Source organism: Ranitomeya variabilis, chromosome 1 (assembly GCF_051348905.1).
Source record: "Ranitomeya variabilis isolate aRanVar5 chromosome 1, aRanVar5.hap1, whole genome shotgun sequence".
In the NCBI taxonomy this organism is placed as follows: Eukaryota; Metazoa; Chordata; class Amphibia; order Anura; family Dendrobatidae; genus Ranitomeya; species Ranitomeya variabilis.
The window spans coordinates 477,136,965-477,157,353 of record NC_135232.1 but is presented as its reverse complement, the minus strand read 5'-3'; the positions used below and the strand labels follow the sequence as shown (position 1 = coordinate 477,157,353).

Below are 20,389 nucleotides of genomic sequence, written 5' to 3'. Positions count from 1 at the left end.
AGCAGAAAAAAAAGTTTTTAAAAATATGAAAAAGATAAAAAAACACAAAAGTTCAAATCACCCCCCATTTAGCCCATTAAAAATAAAATAACTAAACAAAGTAAAGAATACACATATTTGGTATCGCTGCGTTCAGAAAGGGGGGAGTGGAATGACACCTGCCCATCGATACGCCTGTGACGTGATCATGGGGCGTCGATGGATTGCCATGACAGCTGGAGGCTCTGCTGATGACCCCCGTGCAGGTCAATATTATCCTCCTGTTAAATTCAGCTGGCGTTGATAGGAGATTGTGATTTTCACTATACTGTATATATAGCAACGCATAGCACAAGCGATCCAATGATCGCAGCTTCAAGTCCGCTGAGGAGACTAACAAATACAGTAAAAAGAAAAAAAAAAAAAAGTTTTTAAAATATGAAAAAAAACACAAAAGTTCAAATCACCCCCCTTTTACCCCATTAAAAAAATATATCTAAACAAAATAAAAAATACACATATTTGTTATTGCTGCGTTCAGAAATGTCCAATCTATTAAAATATAAAGTAAATTAACCCAATCAGTAAACAACGTAAAAAAAAAAAATCAAAACTCCGGAATTACTTTTTTTGACCACCACAATATTGCACTACAATGCAATGAGGCAATCAAAACATATTTACGGCAAAATGGTACCAGTAATATATAAGCTCATGACACAAAAAATAAGCCGTCACACAGTCCCATATCCCAGAAAATTAAAAAGAGTCTTGGAATATGGGGTCACAGGGAAGTTTTCTTTTTTACAAATTTCAGAATATTTTTTACCACTTAAATAAAAAAAACCTCTACATCTTTGGTACCTACGTACTTGTACTGACATGGAGAATCATAATGTCTTTCAGTATTACCATATAGTGAGTATGTTAAATAAAAAAAAAAAAGAACAGTTGTGGAGTGCATTTTTTTTGCAATTTCATTGCACTTGGATTTTTTTTCTGGCTTTCTGATGCATTACATGATAGAATGAATGATGTCAATCAAAATTACAAATTGTCCCACAAAAAACAAGCTCTCATAAGGCTATGTGTACAGAAAAATATAAAATTTATGGCTCTTGGAAGAAGGGGAATGAAAAATGAAAACGAAAACGAAACGAAAGAATGGAAAATCACCCGGAGGTGAAGAGGTTAAAATGTGAAAATGCTCTAAAGCTTATTCTAAATTCAGACTTCCAATATTTATGTACAAGTGCTATCCATGGTTTTTACAGATAGCACTCTTACTTGTGAGGCCATTCACATGTCAACGATTTTTCGTGGACCAAGATGTCTACTGTAAATAATGGATTGGAAACATGTCAGATTTTGATCCGACGGTCAGATCAAAAATAGCAATGCAAGACTATGGGTCTGTGAAACAAATTTGACTGCACTCGGATGACATCTGGGTGCAGTCTGATTTTCACGGGCTGTCAGAAAGGAGAAGGTGGATAATTTGTTTTTTCTCCACGTACAAGAAAAACTAATGACACTTGGACCACACTCTGATTAAACTCTGATCTGAGTCTGATCAAAATAATTGATCTGTTTGAAGCCGTTTTCACACATCCTGATATTTTCAGTAAAAACCATGTGTCCCTGTGTGTACTACGTGCGGCACATGTGTGGCAACCGTGTGCTGCATCAGTACAACACGGATGGCCGCTGGGGAAGTAGCAGTGGAGAATGAATGATAAGCTGCGGGCACAGACTCAGTAACTATATTTAATATTACAGTCATGAAGCACCAATATACTCTGTATAACTGAGTGGTAAGTACCAACTCTCTCTAGGCACTCCTCGGGTGCCCTTCTGGGACTACTCCAAACCAATACATAGACAAAAACACGGAGGAAAAAAGTCCACTTCAACATATTTAGAAAACAATATACAAAAGATTTATTAAGTAATCAATACAAATACAAATATGTAAAATACAAAACATGGGTGTATTGTTAATACCGCCATATAGCAGAAGACACATAGGAGGAAATGTGGCAATGACCAAGTCAGGGGGGGAGTTCACATATACACCTTTTGGGTGGCAGCGTCAGCTCAGAAAGTAAAGAGAATGTACGACCAAATACAATCACTACGTCTAACTCACATGGCACAAGTAGCCCAAAGTGCAAAGGTCATATCTTCATAAGCACATATAATTGCTGCTTACCCATTATGGATCAGGTGTGTTCTCCCCACCTCACTCGGTCCCCCCGGACGCGCGTTTCGCGTGGCTTTTTCAACAGGGTGTCAGTTCAAGCTCTCTCACAGTGACTTCATCACTTGCATTCTTGCACAGCCCTGAAGTCACAGGAGTTCATGACGGCAGCGAGCACAGACTCATTGATGTCACCGCTAGGTACTGAGTCTGTGCCGGCAGCCTCTCATTCATTGCCCAGTAGTTTACAGCCAGGCTGGTCACATTAGCACTGCTCCCGGTTGTAAACTGTACATTCCCCAGATATGGATTATGCCGTGGGACTGACTGTACGCCGGAAGGGTATAGGTATATTGCTCGTTTATTATTTTAATTTTTTTACAGGAGATCGAGGGCTTCGATTGGATTAGCAGAAACAATAAACATGGCAAAACTGTGTGGTGTATGATTAATACTTTATTCTTACTGTGTGGTGTTTATTTAACTTTTTACCAACTATAGGATTAGTAATGGATAGGTGTCTTATTGACACCTCTCCATTACTAAGCCAGGCTTAATGTCACCTCACAATAGGAAGGTGACATTAATCCCCCATTACCCCACATGCCACCTCTACAGGGCAAGTGGGAAGAACACTCCAGAATTGGCACATCTATTAAATGCACCTTTTCTGGGCAGCCGCAAGCTGCTGTTTTTAGGCTGGGGGGCCCATATCCATGGCCCCTTATCAGCCTGAGAATAGCAGCCCTCACCTGTGAGTTTTGCCGGTTGGTTTAAAAACATAGGGGGACCCCACATTGGGTTTTTCATTTATTCATTCTCCCCTGCTCGTGCTGCTCGCTGGCAGAGCAGGGGAGAATGGATGAAAGTCGCATTCAGCCGCCAGGGAACAGCGTTTACAATAGTGCTACTTCCCCAGCGTGCACTGTTCACATGTGCACGTGTGTGTGGCAAGTTTTGCGGCCCATGCGTCTGGGTGAAAACGGACATGTCTATGTGTTTTGCACACAGGCACATGGTCCGTGAAAACACGCTGACATGTGCACAGACCCATTCATTTGAATGGGTCGACGTGTGTCAGTGTCTCCGGTACGTGCGAAAACTGTCACCACACGTACCGGAGACACTGACGTGTGAAACGGGCCTAAGTTGTACATGAGAAAATTGCATGTCTGAATGAGGCCTTAGGATAAATTAGTTTTCTACTGGCTACTATGTTAATTAGTCCTCGAAAATACAGTTCCTAGCATATTTTTTACATTTCAACCATCATAAAAGTAATGCGTTGTTCATGCCTAATCTTCTTGAGAAGTGAAGCAGTTGGCTTGGTGGGATACTTAACTACTTTTGTGTAATTGCTTTGAACATACTAACTAAGCATTTCCTACTATTTCAACATTTTGGTCACACAATCCTAGGTCTACCTGAAACCTAAATTGTTAATGTTTAAATACATATGAAATTTTCTTTTTTTCTGTTTATAGATATTGATGAGTGTGAAGTTCCTAAAACTTGTGGTATTAACGCTCTGTGTCAGAATATCCCGGGGAGTTTTGAATGCTTTTGTAAAGAAGGCTACAAGGCGCAAAATGGCAAAAACACGTTTCAAAGCAAAGGTATCAAATTGATTTGTCAAGGTAAGAACGGAGGGAGTAAAACTACTTTAAATGAAAAGCTAAACTGGTATCAATGTATATTATTATTGAAGATTTTGTTGATCATATTAATAATAGTAGTGATAATAATAATTATGATATTCTAAATATTTTATATGAAAAAGTAATTAAGTCATATTATAAAAGTTACTTACTTATATAAAAATTCCAGTTCCCATAATTTAGCCAGTGACCCTTATTCATTGGCAATTGCAAGCAGATGTGCACAACACTGAGAAAATGCACCATATTCATTAAGTGGAATGCGCTTCTTAATAAATTTGGAACATTATCCTCCAGCGAGTCTTTCATTAAAGGGAATCTGTCACCCCCAAAATCGAGGGTGAGGTAAGCCCACCTGCATCAAGGGCTTATCTACAGCATTATGTAATGATGTAGATAAGCCCCCGATGTATCCTAAAAGATGAGAAAAAGGGGTTAGATTATACTCACCCAGGGGCATTCCCGGTGCTGGTCCGGGTTCAGCACCTCCTATCTTCATCAGATGATGTCCTCTTCTTGTCTTCAGGCTGTGGCTCCAGCGTACTTTGTCTGCCCTGTTGAGGGCAGAGCAAAGTACTGCAGGCGCTGGGCCTCTCTGACCTTTCCAGGTGCCTGCGCACTGCAGTACTTTGCTCTGCCCTCTGCCGGAGCCGCAGCGTAAAGACCAGAAGAGGACATCATCATAAGAAGATGGAAGGTCCCGGACCCGGACCGCGACGCTCATCGGACCGGACCAGCAGCGGGAACGCCCCTGGGTGAGTATAATATAACCTCTTTTTCTCATTATTTAGGATACATCGGGGGCTTATCTACAGCATTACAGAATGCTGTAGATAAGCCCCTGATGCCGGTGGGCTTAGCTCACCCTCGATTTTGGGGTTGACAGATTCCCTTTAAGCGCTCATTCACATGAGTGTATAAAATGTTATCAGATAGCACTTGGACCAGTGTTATACTATGGGGCAGCTCAGATCTGCAATTATTTTCTCATGCCGATTCGGCATCTCAACACGCTGCAATTGCATCCGAGAATCGGATTGCACTCACTCGGATGTCATCCCAGTGCAGTGCGATTACCGAGGATGCCAACAATGGAGAAGTTGGAGACATTGCTTTCTCTGTCTCCTCTGCATCTGTGCTGCAGTTCTCTCATGCGAAAAAAATCAGATCACACTCAGATGACACTTGGCCAATGCTTGCAGCAGAGTGAGTTTGAGCCGAGTGTCATTAGTCCATCATATCCGGTGTTCTTCCATCAAATGCCATACGCTAAGACCTAAGACTGACATATGAAACACCAGTGTTAATGAATCTGTCTCATCAAATTTACTTTCCTATTGTTCAGTAAAATAAATATATGTGGCAAATAAAAATGCAGGATATCTCTCAGAGTTATAAAGATTTTTCATTGGTATTGATATAAATATCTTTGAGCTATAAAGAAAAAAAGAAAAAAATTTGTGCATACTTCTTTCCCAACAAGCATCATAAAAGAAAATATTCCGGTGAGGCCGGGGTCACACTTCTGAGTTCAATGCAAGAAACTCATGCATCAAGTCCTGGCCCTGCCGACAGCAGTTGGGACTAGAGCATGCGGCTGCAAGTTCCCGTGGCAGTACCAGGACTTGATGCGAGAGACTCACGTGAGTTTCTTGCATTGAACTCACAAGTGTGACTCCGGTCTAAGGCTACGTTCACATTTGCGTTGTGCGCCGCAGCGTCGGCGCCGCAGCGCACAACGCAAACAAAAACGTGGCAAAACGCACGCTAAAACGCTGCGTTTTGCGCCGCATGCGTCGTTTTTGCCCGCAAGTTGGACGCAAAAAAAATGCAACTTGAAGCGTTTCTTGCGTCCAACGCTTGCGGCCATGCGGCGCAAAACGCAGCACAACGCATGTCCATGCGCCCCCATGTTAAGTATAGGGGCGCATGACGCATGCGGCGCCGCTGCGGCGCCCGACGCTGCGGCGCTGACCGCAAATGTGAACGTAGCCTAACTCATTGTATCTTGGCCAAATTTGTAAAGCCAACTTTTCCGCTCACTAGTAATAATTAGGTTGGTAACAAATAAAGTTCTGATTCTACAATAGAAAAAGAAAAAGCTTAATCTATATACACCTACCGCTGTTCCTCTGCACCGCTTTAAGTTTTCCGATCTGGTCTTTTTTGCTTTCCCTTCTGTTGAGGTAGACCGTGAGGTCTCTGCAGCCAAATAGTGGCCGCTAATAAGTTGCAGTCATGACATTTTATCCAAGCCAGAGGATAGGGCTAAGAAAATGTTAAAGGTGACAACGACCAGCGGTGCAAAGTTAAAAGTTAAGGTCCTGCATGGGTCTATGTTGTAGTGACAAACACTTTAATCCTACAATGAAATAAATTCCTAATATATTAGCACAGCAAAAGATCAAAAAGAAAAGTCCCAAATTGCTGAGAGATTCACAAGACAATTATACTGACTATCCCACAAATTAGTCAATTAGCTACTTAGTACACCAAGAATACCACACGCATGCTGCTATTCAAAATCCACCATTACTAATAGGTTTACTATATATTTGCCCATTCAGCTGTTGACTGTGGCCAGCCTCCTGCTCTTCCAAACACTGAAATGGTTTTGTCTGGAGCCACAACATTCGGAGGTCAAGTGACTTACACGTGTATATTTGGTTTCCTTGAAGAAGGCCACAACACATCGGTCTGCACCTCTAATGGAACATGGAAAGGCACCTCTTTGGTTTGTACAGGTAATGTTACTATATACATATGCTTCTCACAAAAATAGAATATCATCAAAAAGTTAATTTATTTCAGTTCTTCAATACAAAAAGTGAAACTCATACATTAACAGAAATAAACACTTGAAATAGATCACTCTGTGTCATGGTTTGGACAAGGTTAATGCACTGCCCTCTCAGGGTTAAATTCTGTGGCCTCCTTTTGGATCTGGGAGGGATATTTATACCCATGGTGGACTAGGATTCTCTGTCAATTATACTTTCGTTTTGTGTGCCTGACCCCCTGGTGTGCGTGTGCATACTGAGTTGTTTGTTTGCTCTCCATGTGTCCAACCTGTGGCAAGATCTTGCAGAAGAGGTGTTTACATGCTCATTTTAGTAAACTGTCATATTCCTTATGAAATAATTCTGGAGTAGCCATTCTAAGAACTTTGCATTGTAAGAAAAAACATTGACATCTGGGTGTTAGCAGTTAAGGGTGTGACCCCATAGGTGCCAGCCTCTGCAGGGACAAACTCAGACAAAGGGAATGGTTATGCCTAATTCTGATTTTTTCATAAAGAGCTATCTGCCAAATGTCTGACAGCAACTTCATGTTTTTAAATCTTAACATTAAATTATGGTTAACTTTTAGGAAATCCTGGATTCTAATGTTTTGGCGTCGTGTCCATTTTTGTCTTTCCAGCTATAGACTGTGGTCACCCAGTGGCCATGCTAAACACTGTAATTCATACATTTACTGGCACCACATTTGGGAGCATTGCAACGTTCATGTGTGCAACAGGATATATTGCAATAAATGGTTATAATTTATCAGTATGCAACCATGCTGGAAGCTGGGAAGGAGCTAATCTTGACTGTAGAGGTAAGACTGACAAAAGGTTGATAACGTCTTATGATAATCCATATAACTAAGTGGTTGTAAATAGGGGACAATAAAAAATAATAAAATGCCAAGCTGTGATAAGGTATATTGAGTTTGCCCTGCTAGAAGAAAGCCTCATGGTACAGTATGTTCATACTTGGTATTTCTGCACCAAAACCCTTCCCTCTTGGCAGGAAAAACCCTGAGAACAAAATTAATAATTTATAGCGTTTACAGTGGGGGCCCTAGGGAGCTGCTGGCCAGTATGCCAGCAGGTGTCAGTGTCCGGGCCCACTGGAGAATCCTCCGGTTCTCCGGAGGGCCAGTCCGACCCTGTATACGGTGTGTATATATACACTCACCGGCCACTTTAATAGGTACACCATGCTAGTAACGGGTTGGACCCCCTTTTGCCTTCAGAACTGCCTCAATTCTTCGTGGCATAGATTCAACAAGGTGCTGGAAGCATTCCTCAGAGATTTTGGTCCATATTGACATGATGGCATCACACAGTTGCCGCAGATTTGTCGGCTGCACATCCCAAAGATGCTCCATACAAGGCAGGATGGATCCATGCTTTCATGTTGTTTACGCCAAATTCTGACCCTACCATCCGAATGTCGCAGCAGAAATCGAGACTCATCAGACCAAGCAACGTTTTTCCAATCTTCTACTGTCCAATTTCGATGAGCTTGTACAAATTGTAGCCTCAGTTTCCTGTTCTTAGCTGAAAGGAGTGGTACCCGGTGTGGTCTTCTGCTGCTGTAGCCCATCTGCCTCAAAGTTCGACGCACTGTGCGTTCAGAGATGCTCTTAGGCCTACCTTGGTTGTAACGGGTGGCGATTTGAGTCACTGTTGCCTTTCTATCAGCTCAAACCAGTCTGCCCATTCTCCTCTGACCTCTGGCATCAACAAGGCATTTCCGCCCACAGAACTGCCGCTCACTGGATTTTTTTTCTTTTTCGGACCATTCTCTGTAAACCCTAGAGATGGTTGTGCGTGAAAATCCCAGTAGATCAGCAGTTTCTGAAATACTCAGACCAGCCCTTCTGGCACCAACAACCATGCCACGTTCAAAGGCACTCAAATCACCTTTCTTCCCCATACTGATGCTCGGTTTGAACTGCAGGAGATTGTCTTGACCATGTCTACATGCCTAAATGCACTGAGTTGCCGCCATGTGATTGGCTGATTAGAAATTAAGTGTTAACAAGAAGTTGGACAGGTGTACCTAATAAAGTGGCCAGTGAGTGTATATATATATATATATATATATATATATATATATATATATATATATATATATATATATATATATATACACACACACACACTTATTTGACATCTTTTATTACTCTTTATCTGTTTTTAACTCAAGTAAGAGACTTGGCCCCTCCTAGGCTCTATTGCTTCCATGAATTTCCATAAAGACTTTGCGTAAAGGGCTCAGTTGTGTTTCTGTGACAGAAAGCTGATTGCTATATAGTTGCTATGTTGTGTTATTTTGTATCTTTTTTGCACATTGTATGATTTTGAACTAGTTTGGATGACTAATCATTGTTTTCCTCTAAAGAAATAGACTGTGGTCAACCACCATTACTTCCAAACGCAGAAACCAAATGGAATGGAGATGCTAATCTTGGCAGTGAGGTTCAGTATACATGTCAAAAAGGCTTTCACAATCCTAAAATTTGGCATGTGTCAAGATGTACTTCAAATGAAACATGGGAAAATATAACTTTTTCTTGCACAGGTAATACATGGACTGTATCTGAGGTAATCTTGATTGTGCTTGTCATAGCTATAACCCTGGGTCATTGATACTGGAATCCTGTGTCAGCACGAACCAGCTCATACTTGTGGCTGCTAGTGCTCTGTCAATAGAGGTACATTTACTACTTTTAACCAATGTAAAAGCATTCTACATTCCAGTCAGCTGAGGTAGTCAGTAAATTATTTTGCAAATATGATAGTTAAGAAAATTGAAAACTGAAATAGGTTTGTATAAAGTATTATAGTCTACATCCATTTTCCTTTTAGTGAGACAATACAACTTGATACATGGAATTTTCTTGCCCCATGCTATACATTGTATGTATAAATAATTGTATGTTTTCTTTTGGAGAGGTTGACTGTGGGATGCCTTTTTTGATTGAACATGCTGACTGGATATGGAATAATCAGACTACCCTAAGGAGTCATGTCTATTATAAGTGTAGACCTGGATTTACTGACAGTGGCAAAAAGAACTATTCTGTATGCCTTGAGAATGCTACTTGGGATGTACTGAATATGAAATGCTCAGGTATTTTCTTAAAGTTGAAGTAAGCTGTATTTAATTGGTCACTGTTGCTTTAAGAAACTTTGCATAAATCACTAGTACAAGCAAATATAAGAAATGTTGTAATATATCTTAGCAGAATAAAATGCTTCTTCTCCATTGACACCTGATCAAACTATTCACTCTGCAAAACTGCTTAAAGGGAACCTGTCACCTGAAAAAACGCGATTAATCTGCTATTTTGTGGGGGTTAATCCGCAGGTTAATAGCATTTTGAACCTTCCCAGTGCCTGCACTAAGGCCCATGCTGCCGTGAGGAAATTAACTTTATTCCCCTCGGCAACGTTCAGGTTTCAGTCACAGGCATGGCGCAGGTTCAGTTACCGATCTGTGTATAGAGAAGGGCGGCTGTAGCCGCGTCCCAGGCACTGACTGTCAGCCAGTCCTAATGATTCCAGTCAGTCACTGACATCTATATATCTCTCTATTCTATGTGAATATATCTATTCTATCTATTCTTTCCTGTCGGATCCGAATTCTTTGGATACTTTTCAAAGGAGATCGGTGTGTAAAATTCGGACAGAACTCGCATGGTCCGTGTACTGTTTTTTTTACTCACACCGATTGACTTGCATTGGCGAGTCTTGTCCGAGATACGCAGCAAATCGCAACATGATGCAATTTCAGCTGAGAAAAAAATCTCAGATGCGATGTAACCCATCGAATAACATTGGTCAGAGTGCAATCCGATCTTTTATTGGATTGCGCTCATCCATTTTTCTCACAAATGAATATGAGCCCTTATGATCATAAATGGCCGGTCAAGTGGCAGAGCAATTAAAGCCACAAAACTTCCATATACCTCATAGTAACATTTCTCTGGACATCGACTATTATATATACAGTATATAAACAGTTGTGCACATAGCTTTATGGCATCTTATCTTCTTCCGACTCGTTTCCCCCATCTTTTGGTCATTCAGGGTTTTATCAGGGAATTCCTTCAATCAGGACAAGAAAACCACACTGCAATGAGAATAACAGCTCACACACAACCCTTACATACAATATGAGCTCATGCACAGCCTCTACATACAGTAGGAGTTCCCACATAGCTACCTACATACAGTATAAGCACCTCTTAGCTCCCTTAACACAGTATGAGCCCCATATAGTCTGTTATTTACAGTATGATCCCGCACATAGCCTCCTATATACAATATGAGCCCCCATCTAGCCACTTATATACAGTGTCGGCCCCCATATAGCTTCCTATATACAGTATGAGTCCCTATATTGCCTCCTATATACAGTGTGAGCCCATATATAGCCATATATAAAGTATGAACCTCCATATAACCACCTATATATATGATCCCTTATATAGCCTCCTACATACACTACAAGCCTGCACATAGCCTTCTATATACAGTATGAGCCCCATATCGCCTCCTATATACAGCATGAGCCTGCACATAGCCTCCTATATACAGTAAGAGTCCCCATACAGCCTCCTATATACAGTGTAAGCCCCCACATTGAACCCTATATACAGTATAATCCCCTTATATAGTCTCCTATATACAGTATGAGCCTGCACATAGCCTCCTGTGTACAGTATGAGACTCTATATAGCCTCCTATATACAGTATGAGCTCCCATGTAGCCACTTATATACAGTGTGCGCCCCCATATAGCCTCCTATATACAGTATGAGTCCCCATATAGCCTCCTATATACAGTATGAGCCACTATATAGGTTCCTATATACAGTATGAGCCACTATAAAGAATCCTATATACAGCATGAGCCCACACATAGCCTCCTATATACAGTATGAGCCTGCACATAGACTCCTGTATACAGTGTTAGCCTCCCATACACATATTAATTTAAAAAAAAAACACCCGAGGCTCCAGTTTTAGTCTGGCTAGCGCATACATGCTAGCTCGATGACGTTATCTCGCTGGCACATTATATCAGAGACAACGGGAGCTCTCCTGGCGCTGCGCTGCCATTCTGTAGCAGTGCGGGGCCAGGAAAGCTCCTTGCCGGGATATATGCACCACCACATAATGAGGGCAATCTGGCAATGGTGCTCCAGGTAGCCCAGATTGCCCTCATTATAATTCACCTATACTTGGAATAAGGAATAGAATGGTCCCCATCTATTATACCTTAGTAACACACTGTGTAAGAGAACGTTCACACTGTGGCCATTTTACAGACAAAACCCAAGAAAAAAAACCAAAACAATAAAAATTTGCATATACCCTACAACAACTAAATAGTAATAGTACAATTAAATAACATAGGGTACTTTGTTAACGCGCATGAAAGCTTTTGCCTATGTTGCACCTTCATACAGTATGTAAAATAAAATGGCTGCTTTACTAGAATAAGAGACTAACAATGTTATTTGTTCTCAGTAAAAGAAGATCTAATTAGTAACCTCATAATTTTGAATGCAACTTGTCTACAATGGCAGAAAAGTAGTGACATTTTTGGTTGGGAAATTTTTTACAAGGTAAGCAGTTGACCTTTGCAGCGGCAGGAAGAGTAAATGATGGGTAATTTCAACAGATTTGTTTCTTCTTTGTTACAACAGTTCAGTATACATGGAATTAGGTGGAATGACAAAGACTTTGTTGACAAGAAAAGTTTGAACTACACTACAGACAATGAAAATCCAGTTGTATGCTTTGATCTTCTCCCTGACACTAACTACACAATCTCTATGGTGGCTGATTCTGCCACTCTTCCAGCCATACTTCTCAACATAACAGTGAAAACAACTAGTAGGTAACCGTTTATTTTTAATTAAGGCACTACGTTCATATATTTAGTTGGACCTGTTCACACTGATCTACTACTGTAAATTAGCCTATAAGTAAATGTTGCTGAGCCCCTGAAGGACCAGACGATTTTTATAAAAAATATCAATTCTACTATTGTTTTTTGGGGGTTTGCTTTAATGATGTTGCTGTTGTGGTCTCCAGAGCAATTTTTGGCTATCATTGTGTCTAAGACAAAATTGGGACTCATCACTGAAGAGGATAGACATTCATTCTAGCCTCCAATGCCCTCTTCCTTTTTACCATGATAGCCTTTGAGAACTGTGGCGTGAGGTCAATGAAGAGGCCTTTGTGATGAAAGTCACATCTGTTTTACTCTCAGGATTATGGTGAGAGGTGGCATTATGTATGGTAGCTGGACCCGTCTAGTTATCATTCCAGGTGCGCTAGTAGCTCGGGGTTAAACTAACTTGGTGATGGAACCAATGGTACAGCCATTTCTCCCATGAGCTGTTTTTTCAACGCTGCAATGGCATTTCACTTGTGCTACTGTGAGCAGTCTGCATGGTCTAAACATGTTGCCATGACTTGCAGTGTCTCCAGGCTTGTCTCCAATCGAACATGTCTTGGACGTCATTGGTCAGCAATTGCAAAGGGAGATGACAGCAGCAGATCTTGATGATTTGAGTGCCCAAGTGCATTCAGTGTGGTAGAAAATTCCTCAGCCAACCACTAGTAACTTATTTGATAACATAACAAGGCTTGTGTGGGCATTTTTGCATGTGGTGCTCATACTCGATACTGAATAAAGAGAAGATTTTAAAGATTTGCTTCAACTTTTTCATCATCTGCAAGTCATTAATATGTCTATCCATCCTGTGATTTTTACAATTCCACGACGTTTTCTTCTTCTATATCATTATCTATACACACACAGTATAAATATGTGAGTGTGTTTTTATGTGTGTGCATGTATGTGTGTACATCTATATACAGCTCTGGTAAAAATTAAGAGACCACCACATCAAAGCCCTGTCATGAGCAGCCCAATCTCCAGACCTGAACCCCATTGAAAACCTCTGGAATGTAATCAAGAGGATGATGGATAGTCACAAGCCATCAAACAAAGAAGAACTGCTTACATTTTTGCGCCAGAAGCAGTGTGAAAGACTGGTGGAAAGCATGCCAAGACACATGAAAGCTGTGATTAAAAATCATGGTTATTCCACAAAATATTGATTTCTGAACTCTTCCTGAGTTAAAACATTAGTATTGTTGTTTCTAAATGATTATGAATTTGTTTTCTTTGCATTATTTGCAGTCTGAAAGCACTGCTTTTTTTTACATTTTGACCATTTTTCTTTGTCAGAAAAAAAATAAAAAATGTATTGCTTGGAAATTTGGAGACATGTTGTCAGAAGTTTCTAGACTAAAAGAACAATTTACATTTTACTCAAAATATACCTATATAGAGAAAAATCAGACAAACTGAACATTTTGCAGTGGTCTCTTAATTTTTGCCAGAGCTGTATATAAAGCTGAGTGTATGTATGTGTGTGTATGTATCAAGCCATGCCCACTCCACATAGCCCCAACTGGAAGTACAACTCCTGCTTCCAAATGACATTGCAGCGCCCCAGAGTCCTGGTCATTGCAGTAATGTTATTCTTCCACCAGGGGGAGTGATGTTACGTCTGAAGGCAATAAAGGAGATCTCTTTACCAGATATCACAAACCACACAACACACTTCACACTCCAGACACCAGGGGGAGCTATGCTTCTATCTATTAGGGCACTCCTCACAATTAGGTAAAACTGGGAGTCTTGACAGGAAGTTAGGCAGAAGCGAGCTGGGTTTCACCCAGTCAGCACCAGTCTGGTGGACGCTGGCTGGGCTGGGCCTAGTGAGCTGCTATCTGGGCTCCGCTCAGGTAGTGGGTCCCTGACAGGGGTGGGATCCTGTCAGAGGCCAAGACAGAAGGCCACAGAGCTGCAACTGCCCCACGTGCGGCAGCATCCAAAGAAAGAGACATTGAAGGGATTTGTATTGCAGAGAGTGAGAAACGAAGTCATAGCACAAGGAGAGGAAACCAGAAGGAGTTCTGCCCTGCAAAATGCTGCCTCCTTCTGAGGCACAGAATCCGGTAGCCAAAACACCGAGGGAGTAAGGATCTCTACGCTTTACTTCAGAGACCGGCAGGACAGTTAATTCCACGTTAGCTGCCCGACCTTATACCCAGGAGGCACGGTGGCAACTTGTTGGGGCTGGGGCGTGATAGAGTCCTTGTAAAAAGCCTCAGGCCATCAGTCATATGGGTTTGTCCTATCCTATCCATCAGGGGGACAGAGACACAACATCTGCAATAGTTGTGAGGACCTTACCGAGAGGCTCAGCAGGGAGGTACTACAATACCCAGGCGCTAGAGGAAGGCTACTGATTTCCACCTGGATAAGGGGACTCTGGATTTGCCTTCAGACCGGCCGGACTCTGCCTACCCTGTGGTCCGTACCCTGGACTGTGGACACTGAAACCTTCAGTAAAGGTAAAGAGACTGCAACCTTGTGTCCTCGTTCTTCACTGCACCTTACACCATTCACCATCTACACTCTGGGAGCCCTGGGGATATAATTAACCTGTGGGAAGGTATACCCTCTAGCTGCCATTACATCAACCCAGCGGACCCCTAAGCAGCGTCGGTCACTCTGACCAAATACCACAGGTGGCATCACGAACATTATCCCTTTAATGACCTTTCCCCCATTTATAACAGACGTGTAATAATTATAGGGGATAATTCAGGAGACTCTTTGCGTGGAACAAGACAACAGGACACAGTTTTATAAGTGGTAAAGTTTATATTATCACACGATGATTCAAGCAGGTGCAGAGAGAAACTCAAGTCCACAACACTTGGTGCAAATAATAAACGCAGCTTAGCAGTCTATAGGAAACTTCAGAGGTAGATGCAAACAAACAGAAAGTATATGAAACACAGTTATACTTGAGGAAACTTGACACGAATAGATCCTTGACTTAGTCCAGACACAGATAGATATGCTATTAGGCAGTTCAAATCATATCTTAGCTCAACCAGGGAGGCCTGGTTAATAGTCTCAGGTTTTGCAGAGCAGAAACAGCTTACATGTCCAGCAAATGCAGATGGAAGTAACACGAGCAGCAGATGAAGGAGGATTACTGAACACTGGTGAATGCAGCAGGAATTCAGAGCAGAGTGGCAGGATCTCCAACATAGGTTCACAGGAGCAGGTGCAGGTGCAAGGCCAGGGAGTAATCAGGAGCTGGATGCAAAGCAGAATAATCTAGCACAGACTGAAGGCTGGGGTGGAGTTTTATAGCAGGAAGACACAGTGCACATGAGACCAAAGACGCCATGTTGGAAAAGGGCAGTAATGCACAAAAGGTAAAAAATGTTCAGAGTCCTGACAGGACGTTCCCTAGGGCCACAGACCGGGTCAGCCACCATAGAGAAGAGAAAGACGTGCACTCTAGCTTTTTTTATGATGGTGCTGACTGAACGTGGAAGTATTCCACCAAGCTATAGTCCCAAGCATAAACAGTCGCACTCAGAATTTCTTCAGAATTTTGCCAAACAAGTGATTTTTTATTTTCAAAACACCAAAATAGAACAATTCACCGCAGTGTTGTAAGGTAACGTTTCGACCCGCTGGGTCTTTTTCAAACCTTACTGAAAAAACAAAAGAATTTACATGGTGTCAATCTAGTATAAGAAGACGAATAAAATACACAAATATGAATTTACAACGGCCCAAAAAAATAGAGTACAGACATGAAAATACACTAATAGACGAGACAACAATATTCAGGGTCCCATGCAATATATGGCGGTACTATCCTAGAAAAGGTTCTAGATATTACAAATATCACAAGTTGCAGTGGTGAAAATGCAAATCATAGCATGAGCGATACAAAGAGGACTGAGGAGAGGCTATATACTAGCACATTTATGTGAGTCTATGCATATTAAATTATATTCACAGAGGTTGCAGAGAAAAATGACCACAGAATCATAATAATATGCTGATGTCGCCCTGATGGATCACAGAGATCATACTGAGGGTAGGAGGACGTAACGTAGCCTGGTGGTGGATATAAATTACAGTTATACGGCAGTTGGTACTGACCTCATAGTACTGTAAAGACATAGGAAGAGGGCATGTTCCCAGGAGAGGTACTGTAGTCCCGTTAGCCACCGTGACATCCCCGCCGAGAACCGAAGGGCCCGGAACCGAGTACCCCATTGCCCTAACGGGGGCGCTCCAACATCATTTGGTGCAAAAAGAGAAGTTTTTTCAACTGGATTTATGCCCAAGTTCAAACTTCAAGAACAGATTTACCACTCAATTGGCTCACTGCTTCTATTACAAGGAAAAGACCCTCAATTTCTTCAACTATACTTCATGGGAAATGTAGAAGCAGAGGCTCAGCAGAGATGCTCTTTAATTCCAAACACTCGCCTTGATATTGTCCCTAACTTATAGCAGTTCCTTCACTTAAACAATCCATATGTTCAACTTTTCAAGACTGCACTTGAATGCATGCCAAGTGATGATTACAGAGTTGTAATCAGAGCTGACAAAACACCAAAATGTGAACTTCAGCGGTGTTTCAATGCCCCCACATTTGATGAGGTAGCTATTTTGATTGTAGGTTATGAGCGTCACAGCTGTGACATTGTGATTCAGAAAAGGAACAATGGTTTGCAACTGGTGGAAGAAACTCATAGGTCCTATGATGCACTGCAATATCCAATTATCTTTTGGCAGGGACAGGATGGCTATCACTTTGAAATACCTCAGACAAATCCTGAAACAGGAAACCCTTCAGGGAAAAAAGTGTCGGTCATGGACTTCTATGCCTATAGGATCATGACAAGAGTTGGTGAGGAAGATCACATCCTCAAATGCAGACATGTGTATACAATACGCTTTATTGCAATTAGTGCAATTTCTCTCAGGAACAAGTGTTTCCAATTGTATATGGAAGAGGTGCTGAAGGAGGTGGCGACTATAAAGGAGAAAAGCTGTGCTGTATGTGCCATATAATCATTATAATTTGTTATAACTAACCACAGCTAGTATATACAGTACAAAAGTTTGGACACACCTTCTCATTTAAAGATTTTTCTGTATTTTCATGACTATGAAAATTGTACATTCACACTGAAGGCATCAAAACTGTGAACTAACACATGTGGAATTATATACTTAACAAAAAAGTGTGAAACAACTAAAATTATGTCTTATATTCTTGGTTCTTCAAAGTAGCCACCTTTTTCTTTGGTGACTGCTTTGCACACTCTTGGCATTCTCTTGATGAGCTTCAAGAGGTAGTCACCGGGAATTGGCTTCCAACAATCTTGAAGGAGTTCCCAGACATGCTTAGCACTTGTTGGCCCTTTTGCCTTTACTCTGCGGTCCAGCTCACCCCAAACCATCTCGACTGGGTTCAGGTCTGATGACTGGAGGCCAGGTCATCTGGCGTAGCATCCCATCACTCTCCTTCTTGGGCAAATAGCCATTACACAGCCTGGATGTGTGTTTGGGGGTCATTGTCCTGTTGAAAAATAAATGATTGTCCAACTAAACGCAAACCGGATGGAATAGCATGCCGCTGCAAGATGCTGTGGTAGCCATGCTGGTTCAGTATGCCTTCAATTTTGAACAAATCCCCAACAGTGTCACCAGCAAAGCACCCCCACACATCACACCTCCTCCTCCATGCTTCACGGTGGGAACCAGGCATGTAGAGTCCATCCGTTCACCTTTTCTGCATCGCACAAAGTCACGGTGGTTGGAACCAAAGATCTCAAATTTGAACTCATCAGACCAAAGCACAGATTTCCACTGGTCTAATGTCCATTCCTTGTGTTCTTTGGCCCACACAAGTCTCTTCTGCTTGTTGCCTGTCCTTAGAAGTGGTTTCCTAGCAGCTATTTTACCATGAAGGCCTGCTGCACAAAGTCTCCTCTTAACAGTTGTTGTAGAGATGTGTCTGCTGCTAGAACTCTGTGTGGCATTGACCTGGTCTCTAATCTGAGCTGCTGTTAACCGGCGATTTCAGAGGCTGGTAACTTGGATAAACTTATCCTCAGAAGCAGAGGTGACTCTTGGTCTTCCTTTCCTGGGGTGGTCCTCATGTGATCCAGTTTCTTTGTAGCACTTGATGGTTTTTGCAACTGCACTTGGGGGCACTTTCAAAGTTTTCCCAATTTTTCGGACTGACCGACCTTCATTTCTTAAAGTAATGTTGGCCACTCGTTTTTCTTTACTTAGCTGCATTTTTCTTGCCATAATACAAATTCTAGCAGTCTATTCAGTAGGACTATCAGCTGTGTATCCACCAGACTTCTGCTCAACACAACTGATGGTTCCAACCCCATTTATAAGGCAAGAAATCCCACTTATTAAACCTGACAAGGCACACCTGTGAAGTGAAAACCATTTCCGGTGACTACCTCTTGAAGCTCATCAAGAGAATGCCAAGAGGTGGCTACTTTGAAGAACCTAGAATATAAGACATATTTTCATATTTTCAGTTGTTTCACACTTTTTTGTTAAGTATATAATTCCACGTGTGATAATTCATAGTTTTGATGCCTTCAGTGTGAATGTACAATTTTCATAGTCATGAAAATACAGAAAAATCTTTAAATGAGAAGGTGTGTCCAAACTTTTGTTCTGTACTGTATAAAGGAGTTGAAAAGAAAAGTCTTGAGTGAGGAAAAGAAGGGCTCATTTCTGGCTTTACTAGCAGAGGGACACAGTGTGCGTCATGTTGCCTTCATCCTTAAAATTTCTAAGACAGCAGTCCATTACAACATGGTCAAGCAGCAGACATTGGGGACAACAAAGCTACAAACCAGCAGAGGGCAAAAATGACTCTCCACTGACTGGGATGACTGTCATCTTATTCGAATGTCACTCAGCAACCGCAGGATGACATCAAGTGACCTACAAAAGGATTGGCAAATGGTAGCTGGGGTGAAGTGCATGGCAATAACAGTTCATAACAGGCTCCTAGAGGCAGGACTCAAGTCATGTAAAGCTAGAAAAATGAAAAGCAAAGGAGAGCCAGGCTGAAGTTTGCCAAAGACCGTAAGGATTGGACCATAGAGGACTGGAGTAAGGTAATCTTCTCTGATGCTTCTTTAGCCAGCACCTGGTCGTCTAATGGTTAGATGGAGACCTGGACAGGCGTACAAGCCACAGTGTCTTGCACCCACTGTGAAATTTGGTGGAGGATCGGTGATGATCTGGGGATGCTTCAGCAAGGCTGGAATTAGGCAGGTTGTTCTTTGCGAATGACGTATGAATCAAGCCGCATACAAGGTTATCCTGGAAAAACAGTTGATTCCTTCTGCTCAGGCAATGTTCCCCAACACTGAGGACTGTTTTTTCCAGCAGGACAATTTACCATGCCACACAGCTAGGTCAATCAAGGTGTGGATGAAGGACCACCACATCAAATCCCTGTCATGGCCAGCCCAATCTCCAGACCTGAACCCCATTGAAAACCTTTGGAATGTAATCAAGAGGAAGATGGATAGCCACAAGCCATCAAACAAAGTAGAACTGCTTAAATTTTTGTGCCAGGAGTGGCATAAGGTCTCCCAAAAGCAGTGTGAAAGACTGGTGGAAAGCATGCCAAGACGCATGAAAGCTGTGAGTAAAAATCATGGTTATTCCACAAAATATTGATTTCTGTACTCTTTCTGAGTTAAAACATTAGAATTGTTGTTTCTAAATGATTACGAACTTGTTTTTTTTGCATTATTTGATGTCTGCATGCAATGCATTTTTTTGTTATTTTGACCATTTCTCATTTTCAGAAG

General features: G+C 41.7%; 1 protein-coding gene across 1 annotated transcript in view; it reads left to right on the top strand.

The window, feature by feature from the left end:
* SUSD1 (sushi domain containing 1) overlaps nucleotides 1–20,389 on the top strand; it is a 485,342-nt gene that overhangs the window by 173,658 nt on the left and 291,295 nt on the right. Inside the window, exons 6-12 of the mRNA XM_077251054.1 lie at nucleotides 3,664–3,816; nucleotides 6,405–6,581; nucleotides 7,258–7,437; nucleotides 9,012–9,191; nucleotides 9,564–9,743; nucleotides 12,149–12,246; nucleotides 12,328–12,517. Coding sequence (XP_077107169.1) covers nucleotides 3,664–3,816; nucleotides 6,405–6,581; nucleotides 7,258–7,437; nucleotides 9,012–9,191; nucleotides 9,564–9,743; nucleotides 12,149–12,246; nucleotides 12,328–12,517 — 1,158 coding nt within the window. The remainder of the gene's footprint in view (nucleotides 1–3,663; nucleotides 3,817–6,404; nucleotides 6,582–7,257; nucleotides 7,438–9,011; nucleotides 9,192–9,563; nucleotides 9,744–12,148; nucleotides 12,247–12,327; nucleotides 12,518–20,389) is intronic.